The sequence below is a fragment of the Gadus macrocephalus genome, chromosome 5 (genome assembly GCF_031168955.1).
Source record: "Gadus macrocephalus chromosome 5, ASM3116895v1".
Taxonomy (NCBI): Eukaryota; Metazoa; Chordata; class Actinopteri; order Gadiformes; family Gadidae; genus Gadus; species Gadus macrocephalus.
In genome coordinates this window covers 17,261,881-17,278,650 of record NC_082386.1, presented here as the reverse complement: position 1 = coordinate 17,278,650, position 16,770 = coordinate 17,261,881, and the positions used below count along the sequence as shown (strand labels likewise).

At 49.7% G+C, this 16,770-nt stretch overlaps 2 protein-coding genes across 2 annotated transcripts; both read right to left on the bottom strand.

Annotated features, from left to right (window-relative positions):
- Positions 1-1,540: 1,540 nt before the first annotated feature.
- On the bottom strand, positions 1,541-8,944 carry plekhd1 (pleckstrin homology domain containing, family D (with coiled-coil domains) member 1). The gene is made up of 9 exons (XM_060051608.1): positions 8,535-8,944; positions 5,375-5,468; positions 4,597-4,686; positions 4,214-4,290; positions 3,584-3,675; positions 3,364-3,416; positions 2,981-3,075; positions 2,622-2,715; positions 1,541-1,763 (listed from the first exon to the last, which is right to left on the bottom strand). The coding sequence occupies exons 1-9, from the start codon at positions 8,696-8,698 to the stop codon at positions 1,557-1,559; spliced, it is 966 nt and encodes a 321-aa protein (XP_059907591.1). The 5' UTR covers positions 8,699-8,944; the 3' UTR covers positions 1,541-1,556.
- An 873-nt stretch (positions 8,945-9,817) lies between these two features.
- On the bottom strand, positions 9,818-16,625 carry slc39a9 (solute carrier family 39 member 9). Its single transcript, XM_060051604.1, has 7 exons — positions 16,040-16,625; positions 15,697-15,805; positions 14,889-15,116; positions 14,057-14,125; positions 13,512-13,597; positions 12,681-12,815; positions 9,818-12,222 (listed from the first exon to the last, which is right to left on the bottom strand). The coding sequence occupies exons 1-7, from the start codon at positions 16,133-16,135 to the stop codon at positions 11,974-11,976; spliced, it is 972 nt and encodes a 323-aa protein (XP_059907587.1). The 5' UTR covers positions 16,136-16,625; the 3' UTR covers positions 9,818-11,973.
- Between the last annotated feature and the right edge of the window lie 145 nt (positions 16,626-16,770).

The following is a 16,770-nucleotide window of genomic DNA, read 5'->3' as shown; positions in this document are numbered from 1 at the left end:
GAGAGACAAATACACATTTAAACACAGTACATCACAGTACAGCAAACCCCAACACATAGGGGGGGGGGGGGCGTGGAATCATCTAGGACCCCATGACATGTCACTCAACAGTTGACCCCCGGCCTCTGAGGTAATCGGCATAATTCATCCTGTTGCCAAGGCGGAACAAGGCGGAACAAGCTGCAGCTGTGTTCGAAATCGTTCCCTATTCACTCACTCACTATTCCCTATATAGTGTTCATGATATAGTTCACTATAGAGGGAACGACAATTTTTTTTAAATTAATTTTGAATGTTACATATTCTATGTTAAATCCCAAATAAATTGTTGACATTTCTAAACGAAAGCCAGAGACTCCAACATTACATTTATTCGTTTTCGCGATTAATCAGCTTTTCAGCTTCTTCGTCTCCTCCGGAAAAACCTGACCGCATTGCATTGTGGTATACGGGAGTAACATGCAGGGAACATTCGTATGTACACTCAAATTGGGGTATTTTAAGTCCAGTGCATGAAATTAACCACTGAGAATTCGAACACCACTACAAAATGGCGAGCACCCTATGCAGTGCACTATATCCGTGATAGGGAACGATTTCAAACACAGCTTATGCGTCTGTTCCATGCATGACCCAATAACGCACAGTGGAGTGTGTGTGTGGATGATGGCTGGTTGAGGCTACACACCTGTTGCACAGTGTGCAACCCTAACCCACTCACTCATGGAGTGGGTTAGGGTTAGGGTAAGGGTCACTCACTCACTCAGGGTCACTCATTCACTAACCCACCCTGCGTTCTTCTCTGGCGGAGGCCCAGCTAAAGTAACCAGCATTTAACATTGCAACACTTACAAACACATGTCGTCTGTATCCTAACATGGCGAGCCGACACAGGACCAGCCTATCAGAACCATGCTGGGACTCTCCCAGTCTGAGGTCCGGATACAACCGCCCTGTGGCGACAGCCGCACTCTGCGTCCGCCGTCCAGTAATGACAGTAAACTCTGACCTAGAACCAGTCCTCCCAGTGTCCTCTCCCATCCGGAGATGACCAGCACAGGCCGCGCGGTCGATGGCAGCCGCACCGAAGCTACTTCCTGTCCCCGTATCCACAGTGAGCGGCCCGCCTCAAACATCAATACATGTTTCCACGCTCAGCGGGGCCATTAGTGGGGGGCGAGGATGACTTTTAGAATCATTACCCAGAACACGTCGTACCGCCCTGTGGACTGGGAACATCGTAACCCTTTACAGGATACAAAGATTTGATCGGGCTGTCTATTTCAGATAAATGATATTGTCTACACTAGTACAGATCAGGACCTACAGTATACGTGTCTCGACTTATTGGTTACAGCACTTTTGTTTGCATCTATTTATACTTATATACTACAACTTATACAAAAATACTTCCAGATCCCTATAGCTAATGCTATATGTTTAGCTTAAAAACATTTACTACTGTATTTCAGCATGACATTTCTGAAGGGGGTTTACCACAAAGAAAACGACATCGCCCACAATGCACCTCTCCCCTTACAGAACTCCAGTCATGCTCACTTGGCCTCGGCCGTGTCCTTCTCCATCAGCAGCAGCTTCATCTGGTCCTCGATGTGACGTAGGTCCTGGAGCAGGTCCCCGTCCTCCTCCACCTCCTCCACCTCCTGCTCCTCCCCCCCCACAGGGCCCTCCTGCTCCGGGCGGGGGGGCACCACCTTCACGCCAAGGAGCTCCAGAGTCCTGCGCTTCTCCTGAGACAACTCCTGGAGAGAGAGGGTGGGAGAGAGGGGGTAAGAGGGAGAGAGGGTGGGAGAGAGGGGGTGAGAGGGAGAGAGGGTGGGAGAGAGGGGGTGAGAGGGAGAGAGGGTGGGAGAGAGGGTGGGAGAGAGGGGGTGAGAGGGAGAGAGGGTGGGAGAGAGGGGGTGAGAGGGAGAGAGGGTGGGAGAGAGGGGGTAAGAGGGAGAGAGGGTGGGAGAGAGGGGGTAAGAGGGAGAGAGGGTGGGAGAGAGGGGGTAAGAGGGAGAGAGGGTGGGAGAGAGGGGGTAAGAGGGAGAGAGGGTGGGAGAGAGGGGGTAAGAGGGAGAGAGGGTGGGAGAGAGGGGGTAAGAGGGAGAGAGGGTGGGAGAGAGGGGGTGAGAGGGAGAGAGAGAGGGGGTAAGAGGGAGAGAGGGTGGGAGAGAGGGGGTGAGAGGGAGAGAGGGTGGGAGAGAGGGGGTAAGAGGGAGAGAGGGTGGGAGAGAGGGGGTAAGAGGGAGAGAGGGGAGAGCGAGATGGTAAGGGGGGAGGATGGTGGTGGGGAGAGAGATTTAAGGGGGGAGGAAGGTAACGGGGAGGGAGAGGGAGAGGGGAGACGATATGGTAAGGGGGGAGGAGGGGATGGAGAGAGAGAGGGGGGAGGTAGAGGAAAGGCGGGTGGAGAGAGAGATGGTAGGGGGGGATGGTGGGGGAGAGAGGGAGGGAGAGTAAAAGAGGGGGAGTGATAGAGGAGAGGTTGGGTGGAGACGGGAGGAGGGGGAGAGCACATGCATTGTCTTATGTAAGGAGTTCCAAACTGTGTGGAAACATGAAATGCATGCGAGGAACAAAAATGGGTGAAAGTAATTGACAGACAAAAGGTTTACCTCAATGGACTGCTGCAGTAAAACCGTCAAGCTGCTGAGTTCTTCTTTCTCCGTCTCCACGCCTTTCAGGCAGTGAGCCGTTCCGTCCAGGTCCCTGTCGACAGCATGGTGATACAACTGCAACTTTCAGCCTCCCCCATGCTTGTACAGGACTCTTCCGTTTGCCGCAGTGCTCACTTAGCTTAACTTTAGGGGATCAAAGACTACAACTCCCAGAAGACCCAACATTCTTATAGGCCTCTTCCTTCTGTTACAGCGCTATCAAAACACTTTACAGTCCCATTGGTAATCTGTTAGTTCATCTGTTCTCCCTTATAAACCAACGTGCTCGCGGTTAGCTAAAATTGTAGTTCTCTTACATTTTAATCTGCTCCTGCTCCGACTTCAACTCCGAGACCACCTCCTCAAACTTCATCTTTTCCTCCGCCAGAACCTGGTTCAGACGCTCCAGCTCCTAAAGAACACCAACAGAGAATGAACAGAGGAATAAAGCGATAGAGATATAGAGTGATAAAGAGCTAGGATGACAGAGAGAGTTCACAAAGACCAGGAGAGTGTGTGTGTGTGTGTGTGTGTGTGTGTGTGTGTGTGTGTGTGTGTGTGTGTGTGTGTGTGTGTGTGTGTGTGTGTGTGTGTGTGTGTGTGTGTGTGTGTGTGTGTGTGTGTGTGTGTGTGTGTGTGTGTGTGTGTGTGTGTGAGTAAGGTAGTGAAAGAGAGAGAGAGAGAGAGAGAGATAGATCACCTCCGTCTGGGCCCTTTGGTAACTCAGCTCCTCTGTCTCCTCCATCAGTTTATCTGTCCACAAAGAAACACCAAAACAATAATAAATCTCAATAACTTCTCATAATACATAATGCATCTCAATCACTCATCATGCTCCCCTTGTTCCTACTTCTCCTCGGTGTTTCTGTCTGTTCGTCTGAGGCCCCCAGAGAGACCAGTGCATCTAGTAGGAGCCTTACCCAGGTACTCCTGCTTCTCCTTGGCCAGCTGTAGTCCCTGGGCCCCCAGGCTCTCGATCATGGCCTCCCCGAGCTGGGCATTCTTCCAGGTGCTGCAGGCCACAGGAGAGAGCGCTAACATTAGCTTGGGTCAGTCTTTGTTCTTGTGTGTTTACCGTTTACTCAACCTGACAAACGGATGTCTGTTAGGGCATCTTGCTCAAGGATGCCTACAGGGTATTACCCAAGACCCTTTTGTCCGACCATCTGGCCCACTGTATGCTACTGCTAACAAAGTGAATGTTTGCAAATTTTTTACTCAAGATCATCCAGGATATTAGGCTGGGTAGAATAGGCAACTTTACATGCTTTTTCCTCTTTTGAAACGGTAAAATTACATGTTCTTTGAAGTAAACCAAGGATCTAAAATGTTAGCCAACAAACTTATTGAAGCTTATGATTTTCTTCGTTTTTTTGCTTATTAATCAAGAGCTGGAGGGGGATTTCAGGGATTTTCAAATGACTAGTCTTCAGGGGGACGACTCGTTAAACTAGTTTAAACCCCTGCACCCTGGTGTCTGGTAGAGAGGAGGGTGAGCATCCAGTATGGGGGAGAGATGGGGGAGTTAAAGAGGGGGAGCAGGTACCCACATTTTCCCAGAGTCCTGCAGCAACTCCATCCACTGGTTCTGCTCCTGCGAAGAGTCGGCGGCCAGTACCACAGCACCCTGGAGAGAGAGTACACAGTATTACTACTAAAGTACCACAGCCTCCTGGAGAGAGAGTACACCAACAGCCAAACAAAACGAAGGGAAGAAACAGCGCCCTCTCTGTTGAAGAACGGAAGGGAAGAAACAGCGCCCTCTCTGGTGAAGAACGGAATGCTTCTGATTCTGGCGCCAAAGACAACAGCGGTTGTTTCCATCATGGAGGCGACTTCAGACTATACGGTAAAGAGGCTCTTCTAATTTCTTTAAGATAACTTTACAAAACACAGACGAAAACGCCAGGTGGAGTGAAGGTAAGGCTCTGACCGTGAAGCCGTCCAGCCCGACCGTGATGGCGAAGGGCATGCCCAGGTCCTCGCTGGCCGTCACCACGCACCCGCCCAGCGGGATCACTCCCTGGGGAGGGTTGGACCGCAAACAAGACCATCACGTCATGGATGTTCAAGATTACACTCTATGTTAAAGGCACCCAGTGCAACTTTATGTAAACATTCAATGAAAAATAAACATTCAATTTCTAGTCTTTTTTACACGTAGTAAGTTTCAATAACTCCATACCATTACATATCGACATTCAAGGAGCAAAGATGAGACGTCGTTGTGTGGTGAGAACTGATAGAAAATCGTAAACAACAACAATCGCCGGTTTGGAGAAGCCATTTTTCCATTGACTGGAAGCCTGCTTTATTTATTGTAGGTTACAAAAAATAAAGAAAATGGCGGCATTGTTGTTGTTATCGATTTTGTATCAGTTCTCACCACACAACGACGTCTCATCTTTGCTGCTTAAATGTCAGTATGTAATGGTATGGAGTTATTGAAACTTACTACGTGTAAAAAAGACTAGAAATTGAATGTTTATTTTTAAGCCTCGAAAGTTGCACTGGGTGCCTTTAAAGATGACACAAAAGATGAAACGCAAATTTTCGTCATAACAGTTGCATTCCATTTGATGTATAAATCTTCAACCATACAATATTGATTCCAGATGATAATTCGGTTTTATTAACAACCTTCCTTCGCTATATAACCCACCGGAACGTTGCAGTATTCCCGTAACTTTGCGATGTAGCCTGTAGCCTACCTTGGGGTGGATGTTGAAGCACCGACTGGTCTCAAAGTTCTTCTTCTCATTCTCTGCGTAGTAGAGCAGGAAGCTGTCCTTGATGATGAAGAACCTGCACACAGGAGAACCTTTAGCGGAACGTTGGGTCAGATTTCATCCGGAGCAGCCAACAGTGGCCATTAAGACATTTATCTGGCTCTGCAGGTGGGTTACCTTGGACCTAAATGGTCCCTAGGGTTGTAAACCAGTCCAGGGTTCTTGTTGGGTCTGCTCTAAGGATTCCACCAGGTGGGTCTGCTCTAAAGGTCCCACCAGGTAGGTCAACTCTAAAGGTAGGTCTGCTCTAAAGGTCCCACCAGGTATGTCTACTCTAAAGGTCCCACCAGGTAGGTCTGCTCTAAAGGTCCCACCAGGTAGGCCTTCTCTTGAGGTCCTGCTAGGCTAGTGGCCTGCTATGGAAGCATATATGTAGCAAAATTCAAATGGCAATGCAATTTGCAATTTGCAATTCAATGAGTAATTACGTTATGCAATTGACAATGCATTATGCAATTTCATAATGTAATTTGTAAATACGTTATTCAAAGTGTATTTTAATATGCAAAGTGACAATGCAATCCTCAATTAAATTTGCAAAAGTTATAACAATAAAAATACAATAACATTTTGTCAAATTCTTTGAGTTCCTTTATTCAAATTGAAAAGCTATAGCGTCCCCATGAACCACTTCGCCACGCTCCGTGTGTTGCGATATTCAAATGACATTTCAATCCGCAAAACTGAATCAAAAACGGAATCCAAAGAGGAAATCCAAAGAGGAATCCAAAGAGGAATCCAAAAAGTCAATATGTAAAGTGGCAAACGTATCAGCCAATCAGCGTCTGGGCGGGAACTACGTCACTTTCTATTGTGTGTGACTGTTTTATGTGTGGGGGGAGGGAGTTCCAGAGCCTGGGTGCTGAACAGCTGAACCCATTCGTAGTGAGTCGTGATGTGGGGATACATAGTAGTCCAGCAGAGGTTGAGCGGAGGGAGCGGGAGGGAGTGTATTCTTGGAGGAGGTCCCAGAGGTAACTGGGGGCTAGGTTGTGGAGAGCTTTGTAGGTGAGGAGTGGGTGGAGACGGTGGGTCTCCCGACCCTATGTTTCGCACCCAGTGCCTGTAGCACTTGGGAAATCTTTGTGTTTACCACACTGGCGTCAAAACGTACCCATACAGTCGTCTATCCTATCTCCCAGAACACGCACTCTATCTACTGCATCTGTGTCTTCAACACGATTGTTCTCCACATCATCGGCCAAACTTCGGAGCGTATCAATAATCTCCATTGGTGACCATGGACCTGACACATACGAACTAGAAGTGAACAAGGAAATTACGAGCAAGTGACGTAGTTTCCGCCCAGACGCTGATTGGCTGATACGTTTGCCACTTTGCATATTGACTTTTTGGATTCCTCTTTGGATTCCCTCTTTGGATTCCGTTTTGCGGATTGAAATGTCATTTGAATATCGCAACACACGGAGCGTGGCGAAGTGGATTGCAATCACGGGGACGCTATAGCTTTTCAATTTGTATAAAGGAACTCAAAGAATTTGACAAAATGTTATTCTATTTGTATTGTTATAACTTTTGCAAATTTAATTGAGGATTGCATTGTCACTTTGCATGTTAAAATACACTTTGAATAACGTATTTACAAATTACATTATAAAATTGCATAATGAATTGTCAAATGCATAATGTAATTCCAAATTGCATTGCCATTTGAATTTTGCTACATATATGCTTCCATAGCCTGCTTCTCTTTGATCCAACATAAACGCCACCAGAGTAGAAACTGCACAGAGGCAAAAGTAGTCCCGGATTCTACTGTGTTATGTAAACTAAGCACTTTATTCTGAGGTATCGAGCCAGGAAATGTTTTGTTCCAAATGTATACTCTGAGCAAGACCTATAGACCTTCTAGTGAACTAATACTCAGATAGACCTTCTACTGAACTAATACTCAGATAGACCTTCTACTGAACTAATACTCAGATAGACCTTCTATTGAACTAATACTCAGAGATAGACCTTCTAGTGTACTAATACTCAGAGATAGACCTTCTAGTGAACTAATACTCAGATAGACTTTCTAGTGAACTAATACTCAGAGATAGACCTTCTAGTGAACTAATACTCAGAGATAGACCTTCTAGTGAACTAATACTCAGAGATAGACCTGATGAACTAATAATCAGAGATAGACCTTCTAGTGAACTAATACTCAGAGATAGACCTTCTAGTGAACTAATACTCAGAGATAGACCTGATGAACTAATAATCAGAGATAGACCTTCTAGTGAACTAAAACTCAGAGATAGACCTTCTAGTGAACTAATACTCAGAGATAGACCTGATGAACCAATACTCAGAGATAGACCTTCTAGTGAACTAATACTCAGAGATAGACCTTCTAGTGAACCAATACTCAGCGATAGACCTTCTGATGAACTAATACTCAGAGATAGACCTTCTGATTAACTATTATGAAATAGTTGCCTCAAACACATTATTTTTCATTATAAAGCATGTTGATGTCGTCTTTCAATACAAAGTACCTTAGATATTCTCTGCGTCAGAGAAAAATATTAGAAAGCTTTTTGATCATGGATTTCATTATTAATATTTTTTTTTTTTTTAAACACAAGATTATTGAAGTAATGCCATCTAGATATTTGGTCCAAACAAGCCATTAGCAGGAACAGAGCCAATAGGCAGGCCTGAACTAAAGGTGAACAGATGTTGATCTTTGTAAGAGCAAAAGCTTGTTTTGTAAATCTCCCTGAAACTCTGAAGAGGAGTTCCACCGGCTTGAACTTAAAAGCAGTTTTAACTTCACACATGTCCAAGCTAGAGCTGTCTAAATATTGTTTTAGTCTCGAGTCTAGACCTCTCTACAGACCTATAGACCCTCTAGAAAGCCTAACCAGACCCATAGACCTCCCTCCATACCCAGAACTCACCAGACCTATGCCCATAGACCCAGATCACAACACCAAAACCATAGACAGTCTAGAAACACTAACCAGACCCAGAGACCCCCTAAAACTCCTCACCAGACCCCCTAACCAGTCCCCTCGACCCTCCGGACCCCCCTTATTAGTCCCATAGACCCTCCAGACCCCTGACTCACCTGCGGGACCACTTGGCAGAGGGCCGTCCGAAAGGCCTCTTCCAGAGCACCCCTTGGGCCTGCACCTTGGTGCTGAAGTCCAGCACCTCGGGGTCCGTCTGCTCCATGGAGGACCAGGGCGAGAACACTGCGCTCCTGCTGCCCGACAACGAGGAGGAGAACATCTCCCAGCACCTCCTCCTGCCACAGACCCACCCACCCGCCCGCCGGGAGGAGGAGGAGGAGGAGCGATGGGAAATCGATGGAATTAAAAACAGCCGTCAGTCAATAAGGACAGGGAGCGCATCACACATGGGACGAGCGGACGGACGGACGGACGCAGGGGCCACGAGTCGATGGCTTCGATGAGCCGCAGGCGAGCATGGACGCAGCGACCGATTCAGCCGGCGGCTGGAGGGAGACAGGGGATCAGCGCCGGGACGGGACGAGGGAGGGAGGCAGGGGGGAGGGATGGAGAGACAGAGGGAGGGATGGAGAGACAGAGGGAGGGATGGAGAGATTGAGCAGGACAGAGAGAGGAGAGGGAGGGATAGTTATGGAACGAGGGTCATGAAAGAGGGATAAAGAGAGCGAGGGGGGGGGGGGGGGGGGTAGAGAGAGGGAGGGATGGAGGTCAGGGAAGAGAGCAGCTTTAGGAGCGTGTTGCTAAAGCTGGGGTTAGATGAGCTTGTTCCGTGAGAGGGGGGTTATTCAGATTACGGATTACACCCCCCCCCCCCCCCCCCCCCCACTGGCCTCGTCCACTGGATCCAGCGCTTGGCAGGGGAAGCCTCCGTTTCCCTCTCTCCCTCCCCCAGGTCCCAGCTCCTCCAGGAGGAGAGTTCTACCCAATCCAGGCCCACACGCCACAGCAGTCTCTCTCCCCCTCTCTCTCTCTCTAGGCAAAATCAGATAACCTCTGGATTGCAGTCAGCTTAACGATGGACAACACGTGTCGTCATGGCGATAAGTGGAACCGCGGCCGAGGGATTGGAGGGTACTTAATGCACGTCGCCCGCTCTCCAGGAGCGGGAAAACAGCTGGAACGTCGAGAATGATCGGTTATTTACAGTGAGCCATACGCTGGAGAGCCGTTGACATGCGGTGCGTTCAGAGCTCCGACCAAAAGCCCTCATGGTACACATTCTCTGACATTATGAAACAGCATTATCGTAATCAGACTCCCCCCTGACAAAGTATTAGCGGTATCCCATAACAAAGCATTAAAACATAAGCCTCTTCCAAACCCTTTTTACTTGAATATAGCTGGGTGAATAAAAAAAAAACACATTCCACAAAAGAAAAACAAAGTAAAACAAAAAAAGCTTTAATAGTCATAAAACACGTTGCTTTACAACTTTCTCACAATCAGAAGGAAAATGGAAATAAGGCAGAATTCATAAAGGAATGACAGAGAAGACAATCCCCCCCCCCTCGTGTGACATCATCCCGCGACGGAGCTCTCCCCAGAACCCCCACAACCGACCGACCATGCACCACTAGGTCTGTTTCTATGACATTAACCCCTATCTCTAGGACCGCCCATACAGAGACCCCCGTTACATTCTGACCACGGCTGGGGAAAAAGTCATTTGATTAGTCGAAGACGACGTTGTTGTTTTGTTTACATGATGCCGACTGATTGGCCTGTGAAGAACATCGTCTGTCCCTGATTGGCCTAAAGAAAGGGGCCAATCGTCTGCCGCTGCTGCCGTCACGGGCAGCCATTTTGTCCTTCCCACAGTCCGTCTTCAATACGTCACTGAGTAGTTGTAAATAAAGTTATTGTAAAGAAAAGAGAACCATGCAGCAAGAGAATCTGCATGCGTCAAACCAGGTTCCTGAAAAACGGTTATTTCCAAAAAAAAAAGGAATATCATCTAACATCAAGTTACACTTAAAACCCTTTTTAAGATGAGTGCCTCATGTCCTCCTCGTTATCAAAGACCCTTTTCCCTCCTGCGCACTCACAAGTCCCTCGCTGTGATGACAACTAATTAAACTAAGGTGAGCCCAGGCATTTCCCCAACTGGTCATGTATGGAAAACAGGACAGCAGAAAACAAAAGACCCATTCTATACAGTTTACATACATGTACAACGTACAAACATGGCCGGAGTTGGCCCCAATCACCTGGCAGCTAGCAGGGTGAACGCACGCACCCAGCTAGAACCAGGATGGCCACTAAGGTAAATCAGGCCCGTATCCCCATCTTGTGTGTGTTTGTGTGTGGGTGTCTCTGTGTGCGTGTGTCTCTGTCCGTCCGTCTGTCTGTCGACACTGTGACGTGCATGATGACGACACAGTGGGTCAGTGACGTAAGAGTGTCGGTCGGTAGTGATGACGACGTCACCAGCGACCGATGTCTTCCATGGGTTTGGTTATAGGGATCCTGATAGTCTAATCTGTTAAGTGTGTCCCCGTAACGCTACCGTTGTAACCAGCACATCAAGTTCCCCATGGGGAGATGGAGACGTGTTTGGCTGCTTCCGTTGGAGTACACAGTGAAGCGAGGTACGTAAACAACAGACCCCCTCACTCAGTAATATCATCCGCAGGTCGGCCTGCAGACAGACCCGCCCCGAAAACGAGACGTTTCTTCCCAACATGGGACCCAAGTACAGGAGGACATGTGGTCCGTCCACCAATGGGGGTGGGGTGGGTGGGATCATCGGACACAACAAACGACTTGATTGGTTCAAAAAAGATATCCAACATAAATCACCTTTGACCCGCAACTAGGCCGTCTGCCCGAAGAGAACCGTCTCAAAGAGATTTCCTACAGATACTATGGCACTTACACATTCGATTAAGCCTACAACTAACCCCCCTAAGCCCCCCCCCCCCACATAGGATATTAGTTCCAACCCCGGTCTGTACAACCCATAGAAAACATTTACAGCTGCTTTTCCCGTAACCGCTCCGCGACACCTCTGTTGTCACGGAGCTGCACCTCCATATCCGGGACGACCTCCGCTGGGACGGTCGCGGGCGAAACCGAAGAAGAACGACAAAGTCATCGTTCCCTGCGGAAACAGAACGGTCACATGGCACGGACCGACCGGCCGGAAGAAGACGAGAAACAAATCTAGATTTCAGACGGACTCAGAGATGGACGACGTGCGGCCTTGGAGACTAGCAGCGACCGCAGGCCACCTGTGCGGGGCGGCGACCGTGGAGACCAGACGCGTGGCATCGTCACAACGTCACGCTACGGCGGACGGTGCAGTAATCCGTCGCAGTTCCCCTCCGGGCCACCAGGTGTCCCACACGACCCCCGGGGCCGGCTTGAACCAACAAGTCTATCGACAGGAGAGGAGAACGCAAAAAGGGGGGAGGGTCTGAGGAGTAAGAAGGGGGTGGGGGGGGGGGAGGAGCCACAAGTGCTCCAGAGAGTCCTTTGGGTCCGATCGGTCTGGTGGTCTTGGGGAGAGGGGGGAGGGGGGAGGGGGTCCTGCCCTTAGTGGTGGTGTCCCACCGACAGGACGAGTGGGATGAGGCAGCCCAGCACCAGCGCCCCCACCTCCACCTTGCTCAGTCCCTTCCCGCCCCCCCCGTTGCCCCCGGCGGCGGGGGAGGGGGCGTGGCTGTGCCCGGTCCCGCCCACCTCGGGCAGGACGTGGACGGTGGCCACGTACAGGAAGGTCCCGGCGGAGAACAGCATGGCCACGCCCGTGGCGTTGACGTCCGACAGCGCCTCCTTGCTGCTCTGTGGGGGGGAGACGGGGGAGAGAAGGGAGACGGGGGAGAGAAGGGAGACGGGGGGGTGGTTAGACGACAACAGGATGTTCCTCCTTAGCTCACTTCCTATAAAACGCTACATTTTCAGCGGGGGGGGGGGTCTGAGGGTAGGAGTAACATTCCGTCTTCTAGGAGGGACCAGGTCTAGGGGTGAACCAGGACCAGGTCTAGGGGTGAACCAGGACCAGGTCTAGGGGGGTGAACCAGGACCAGGTCTAGGGGTGAACCAGGACCAGGTCTAGGGGTGAACCAGGACCAGGTCTAGGGGGCTGAACCAGGACCAGGTCTAGGGGGGTGAACCAGGACCAGGTCTAGGGGTGAACCAGGACCAGGTCTAGGGGTGAACCAGGACCAGGTCTAGGGGGCTGAACCAGGACCAGGTCTAGGGGGGTGAACCAGGACCAGGTCCAGGTGGGGTGCTCCTACCTGGCTGAGGCCCAGGAAGGTGAGCATGGCGAGGACGGGCGCGGCGAGGGCGAAGACCAGGAGGTGCTTCCGGATCCGGTTCCTCTCCAGACCAGCGTGCATCAGGAAGGAGACCAGGCCGAACGCCGCCGGGGCCTGGGGGACAGCGGGAGCCAATCAGTGGCCTGCATTCTTAGCATTTTAATTCATCCACATAATGGTTCCGTATCTGTTCAAAAAGTGTCACTTTATTCAATTTTTCTGATTTATTGAATTAAGGCAAAGAACCTGGAGGAGGAAAGATGTCAACTTCTTCATTTCAGATACTGATTCATAAACCACAACGTTTACTAAACTGAAGGGTACACCATAGACTGAAAAATAATAAGGAAATATGAGCTTCACAAACAGCTAGCGAGACGGGACCGTCCCGCTAGCCGGTCCTGGCTGGCTAGCTGGTCCAAGCTCGCTAGGACAAAAAAAAAAAAACTTGGTTCCTGTTGGTTGTCAGTTGAGGTCATGGGTAGGTAGGGAATTTATCCAGCGGCAGCGAATGATAGGTAGGTTGTTTTCATTTAAAAACGAGAAAATTCGCTCATCCTTGTATAGAATGAAGAGGTGCTGTACCAAAACGTAATTATAGTTTGCATCAAAAAAAAAACTTTTTTTAAAAAGCCCATAAAATAATTTGGGTTGCACATAAATTGATAGGGTCGGTCGGAAACCGGAACCAAACACTTTTTTTTTTAAGGCCTTAGCAGGTCCTTGCTAGCTTGTGCTGAGCGAGGGATGCTGATAGGACAGCAGAGTGTGTGTGTGTGTGTGTATGGGGGGGGGGGGGGGCGAAGCTACCTTGTGCAACATGATGGCCACGAACACGATGAGCTGGACGCTGGTCTGGGAGGTGGATGCTGCTGCCCCTAGGGCGACTCCGTCAGCTGGTGGAGGAGCGGAGAGGACAGGGTTAATGAGGAGGCTCCACCCGTATAGAGGCAGTAGATCCACCAGGGATGGACCTTCTGCCGGCGCCCAGTCATTGACTCAACAAACAAACAACGAGCACTGCACAAATAGGGTTGGGCCAGTGACTGGTGCAACAGGATTGCCAAGAAGTCAAACACTGATTCAAACCAGTAATATCCATTGTTACCACGAGGTGGCGCCTGCGAGTCCACGGTCACCACGACTTACCGAGTTTTAAAATTTAGAAAAAGTGAGTGATCGCACACATAATGATAGATGAAGTTACAGTCAACCGTTTTGTTCGTCAAGTGTGATGACGCCAATGCTTTGGCCAACACAGCATACCAGACAGTAGCCGATTTAATTATTATTGGTGAACTTGCCCGGGGGCACTGATGCAGCTAATCCTTGGTCAGGGAGCGTGAATGTCTTACCTGCGGCGTGCACCACCAGGCCCAGGGTGGTGGTGATCTTGGAGGACGCGATGCGGGCGGCCTCAGGGTCTAAACAGGAGCACAAGAACTCATTGAGTCAAGGTCAACATCACAGTCCTGTTCTAGCAGACCAAAAGGACCTACATCTGAATGAGCGGCCGGGGGTTCAGGAGGAGTAACGCTAACAGCAGAGGGAGAGGAGGGAGAGGAGGGAGAGGGAGGACGAGGAGGGAGAGGAGGGAGAAGAGGAGGACAAGGAGGGAGAGGAAGGAGAGGAGGGAGAGGAAGACAAGGAGGGAGAGGAAGAAGAGGAGGGAGAGGAAGACGAGGGGGGAGAGGAAGACGAGGACAAGGAGGGAGAGGAAGGAGAGAAAAGAGGAAGAAGAGGAGGACAAGGAGGGAGAGGAAGGAGAGGAAGAGGAGGACGAGGAGGGAGAAGAGGGGGAGGAAGGAGAGGAGGACAAGGAGGGAGAGGAAGAAGAGGAGGCAGAGGAAGAAGAGGAGGAAGAGGAAGAAGAGGAGGAAAAGGAGGAAAAGGAGGGAGAGGAAGGAGAGGAAGAAGAGGGCGAAGAGGTTGAGGAAGGAGAGGAGGCAGAGGAAGAAGAGGAGGACAAGGAGGGAGAGGAAGGAGGAAGAAGAGAAAGGAGAGGAAGAGAAGGACGAGGAAGAAAAGAAAGGAGAGGAAGAGAAGGATGAGGAAGAAAAGAAGGGAGAGGAAGAAGAGGAGGACGAGGAGGGAGTGGAAGGAGAGGAAGAAGAGAAGGGAGAGGAGGACGAGGAAGGAGAGGAGGGAGAGGAAGACGAAGAGGAGGAAGAGGAGGCGTTGGCTGACCCTGGGCGTCGCTGCTGTGCATGTGGGAGCTGCCGATCTGGTCCACCAGCAGCATGAAGACGAAGCCCAGCACCAGCGACACGCCGATGTAGGCGTGCAGCGAGTCGGGGCCGCGGGCGTGGCCGTGACCGTGGCCATGCTCGCCGCCCGACACCAGAACCACGTCTGACGCCCCCTTGGTGTCCAGCCCTTCCACCGCCCCGACCTGGCCCGCCTCGTGGTGGGCACCTGCACAGAACACGCACACATCATAAACACGTGTGCATAGCATGTTCATCTGAGGGCTGCAGGGACCGCGTCCTTAGAGGTGTCATATTGTACCACCAGGTGTGAGTGTGATTAGCCGTTACAAGCCGTTTTGAAAATCTGCCTCTTCTGACATCACAAGTGGGCGTGTCCACCTAGATGTGTGCTGGATAGATCAGTCTACCAGCCTATCCAGTGGACTGTAGCAAACGTTGCTAATCTATTCATCATACATCTAGGTGGACACATCCACTTGTGATGTCAAAAGAGGCACATAACATGGACCGACAGGTGGCAATGGATAAAGTATAAACTTTTGAGACTAACCAGGCAGAACTTTGTGAATAACTTTAAAGCAGGCAGGAGGGTGAAGTCATTGTTAAGTTAGGATATTTTATATCCTGGAATCTGACTACACTCCATTAATCTTTCACGACCTATATTGAATGAGACAAACCCATTGTCACATTTGAAAAAGGAGGTCAGATGACAGAGATGACAGAGATAACAAGAGGTTTCTCCAGAAAAACTTGAAACACAAGCAATGAGAGATGTTTTGTACCTTCTAGGATTTCTTCGTAAAGAGCGTGCACGCCTTCAGGGATGATGACGGCAAGCGCGGTCCCACACAACAAGCCCGCGCCGAGCACCGTCACCAGCTTCAGCTTCTCCTGTAAACACAAAGTGCAAAGTTGCAGTTGAATCACAAGGCGAGTTAATCAATAACATCAACACTGTACGACACAGAGATCACTACTTTTTGAAAGCAAAATCGTTTGGGGTCCATCGACCAAAGGTTCAATAGATGCCAACTACAACTTGCGTATACTGGTGTTTCTTAACTTGGTCCTATTGGTGGTGTGGTCAATAAAGTGAAACATTATGCAGTGGTGGATGAAAATTACCTCTGAAAAGTTGACCGCTAGAGGAATTGTCCCGGCGACATAACAGCCCACCAACATGGCCAGGGACAGCAGGCTGATCGAGATGAAGTCGTCCATCGCTGCACACTTCTCGCAGGGCTTCCAAGCTCTTCACCAACGCTACAAGCTACCAGCCTTAACTTTAAGTTCTCTTTCACTTGCAGTGGATATTTGTGCATAACATGCCACCAACGTTGTTTTTGTAGCTAAAGTCAACGATCTGGCTCTCATTAAACAAGGAATTCCCGTTTAAGCGTCCTTCCTGGCTACCATAACATCTACGTGAACGCAAATGAAATGATGTTTGCCTGTGGCCTGGATAGCAACGCTGGGCTAAGTAGCTAGCACTCCAACACGTTATAAACACACCGTTTCGTCTGCTGGCATCGCGGGCTTTACGTGCGACCGGAGATCCCGAGGTCCCGTTGCATTTCAGCACTGAGAGCCGATCGGGATTTGATGTAGAATAATAAAATAAAAACCAGCTGCAGACAAGTAGACAGCTGCTCGGTTGTTTGGTGCTATACACAGTACTTCCGGGTGACGCTTCCTCCTCACCTTGGGCGCGATCCCGCAGACAGCGTCAAACATGCCACGTATCCGCGCACGTCCCCGCGTGGCTTGGAACATGAAGTACGATATGACATGCTTTTAAAGGTTCAAAGGATAATACAGTAAATAGCATCATTTGGGACACGTAAAAAAAATCGTTC